General features: G+C 30.5%; 1 protein-coding gene across 1 annotated transcript; it reads right to left on the reverse strand.

Annotated features, from left to right (window-relative positions):
- Nucleotides 1–508: 508 nt before the first annotated feature.
- On the reverse strand, nucleotides 509–2606 carry LOC149904585 (uncharacterized). Its single transcript, XM_090107067.1, has 4 exons — nucleotides 2585–2606; nucleotides 1445–1667; nucleotides 1257–1318; nucleotides 509–1182 (listed from the first exon to the last, which is right to left on the reverse strand). The coding sequence occupies exons 1-4, from the start codon at nucleotides 2604–2606 to the stop codon at nucleotides 1142–1144; spliced, it is 348 nt and encodes a 115-aa protein (XP_089963193.1). The 3' UTR covers nucleotides 509–1141.
- Nucleotides 2607–2889: the final 283 nt, after the last annotated feature.

Raw genomic sequence — 2889 nt, forward strand, 5'->3', positions numbered from 1 at the left:
GTAATGTTTACTTTATTACAAAATAATACAGGTTATAAATAATCTTTAAAATAACAAAAAAATATTGTTACTCTGAAAAAATGAAATGGTACCTAATTACGCGGACTACTGAATTGATTTAGATAGAATTTGATGCTGACGTAGATATTACATCATGCCCAGAAATGAAAGGTACTATTTCTGAAAGAAGTTATAAACCCTAATTCTTCTCAGTCAAAGTCAAGAGTGGAAGATATCGCTAATACAGTAAAACTGATGCGAAACTTTGGATGTTAATTTGTATATTTTTTTGTTAGTTGTTACTTAATCACGTCAAGACTACATTACCAATTTTGATAAAATATAGCTAATTGCCTGGATTTACACATAGGATACTTTTTATCCGAACTGAACACTTCTGTGGGATAAAACAGGATTCACGATATAACCTAATTCCACGCGGGCAAAGCCGCGGTCGGAATGATATTTTTTTAAATAAAAAAATTGTTTAAAAAAAACACAAAATATATTGACGCATGTATTTATTTTTTGCACTCTATTATAATTATAATTATTCATTACAAATAATCAAAATAAAATAGCCAGAACAAAGTTAGGCCCTGGTAGGATAAGTAGGCAGGTACAGCAATGTGAGACGAACACTGGCTTATTTATACCAATAATAATGTATTATAAACATTAAATTAAGTTTACTTTCTAACAACAAAAATACATAATATTAGCTAATGTGAAAACGAATCAACCAATCATCCCACAACAATGAAATGTGCACACAAATATTCATCCAAATCGGTTCATGTGATTAGGAGGAGTGACTGCAGCGCCATCCTCAGGGCCCAATTGTGTTTCCAGATCACCCAGGAACTCAATTTAATATACTTACACAAAATTTTTCGAAATGAAAACTCACATTACTATGTAAATATGAATATAAACCGGTTTTAGTACTAAGCAATTTCCCGCACAGGTGTAGTAAGTATAAATGAAATAAATATCAACATCAAATTCTTTATACAACATACTTATCTACCACCTACTAAGAAATTCTTGAAATTTTTTCGTGTTTTTTTAAAATATAATACTACTCCAACGAGCTCCTATTCCATAATTCCATATTACGTCCACCATACTTCCACTAAGTTCACCATGATTTTTTATTTCTTTGCACTTTGTTGCTTTTTGCTAAAAATGGAATCATGCGATAAAACCAGTAGAGCGTTGATAACATACATTTTTGACTGAATAAAGGTACTTACGAAGGAGTGGGTTCACATTGTGAACAATCAGTGGGTTTATTTTCCTTCTGGATTCCGAATTTCTGAAAAGATTATTTATGCTATAAATGAAAAAATCTTACACATTCGTTATGTACTTAAAACAGGGGTACATATCAAACATCGTCTATAATACAATTATCATCAAATTTAAAATAAAACCAACTTACTTCATTAATTTGTTCCAATTGTAAGCATTCTTTTTCCTCCAACCTTTATGTTTCTTCTTCTTATTTTCTTTATTGTCCCCATTTGTCTCATTTTGTCTTATCGTGTTGTCACCCTTTTTTACGATTGCGCAAGCGACACAAGTTCCCCGTGTGACGGCTGTAGCGGGAATGACTCGTGCAGCGATCGGGGTAGGAAGGTACAGGGCGGCTCTCGCTATATTGGCTGGTCAGGCGCTAATTTCAAGTATTTCTTGTTTATTTCAAAACCATCGCATATTTCAAAATTCTAACACAGTAGACGTATAGGTTGTATATTTTATAGTTAATATCCAAAAAGTCGTAACTTTACGTTTGTTATTTTGAAGATGCCAGAGATTAAAAAAAAATAACAATGAGAACTTTGTATTTTTTTTCTATCGAGAAAATATCATGGAATCATGTTTCTAAAACGGTAGACGTATTGTGTTACTATTGAACTTTCTTGTCAAGAATTTTCATCACGACAACTTTAATAATATAAAAATTACGAAGGTTTAAAAAGGGCCGTAAATGTTAGAAAAATTAGTTCATCACCTTAAAGAATGCTTCCAAGCGTAAGGAAATATCTCTTGTAGTCTTTTGTCATGTGATATTATTTTTATTCAATTCGACGATGTTCCTTCAAAACCATCTAAATAAATAAAGTGACTGTTTACTCGTAACAAATTGCAATAAATCGTTCAACTATAAGGAAACGAATAATTGGTCAGGATTTGGATATAATTTGCGAGTGTTCGTGTACAATTAGAGCCTTTATGTATGGAATCAGATGTTAATTAATATCGATTTTATGCATATTGACCAATTTTTTTTTATTTGAATATCCGATACAGTGATAATTAATTGTTATAAGATGTAACGTTTTTTTCTTTTAATATTCAAGAAGTGGATTTCGTTTAACATATTGCGTGGATGTTAATAGTTTTGTTCATTTAGCTTATACTTTAGGAACCTATAAATAAAGTTTATATTCTATAATTTGTATACATGCATATTAAAAGTATGTAAAATAAACATGTCTTTAAAAAACCTTAGTTTTATTTGAATAAAAAAGCGATAATTCTAGTTAATATGATTTTGTTTGATTCGAGATACCATTACCAACTTTCGCGAGGGTAATCATGTATCTGGCATTCTGGCAACATTTAATGTTAACATAATGCTTCTCTTTCTTCTGTAACACATAAAAAATATTGATATACTTATTAAAACAAAGAACATACCAATTACCAACTATCGAAATACATATAGGGCCTATTAAAGAAATCCCCGAAACCTATATAACAGAGCTTTCTACATTTTTTTTCATGAATATTCATCAAATCTGTGCCAAGCTCTGTGACTATGAGTAAAGTAACCACTTTGTTTAGGTAAATAAATAATGATTGACAAATTCTCAGTCGTTT

The sequence above is a fragment of the Colias eurytheme genome, chromosome 11 (assembly GCF_061535395.1).
Source record: "Colias eurytheme isolate Ceu_HAF_F1 chromosome 11, ilColEury1 Martin Lab GWU primary, whole genome shotgun sequence".
Classification (NCBI taxonomy): domain Eukaryota; kingdom Metazoa; phylum Arthropoda; class Insecta; order Lepidoptera; family Pieridae; genus Colias; species Colias eurytheme.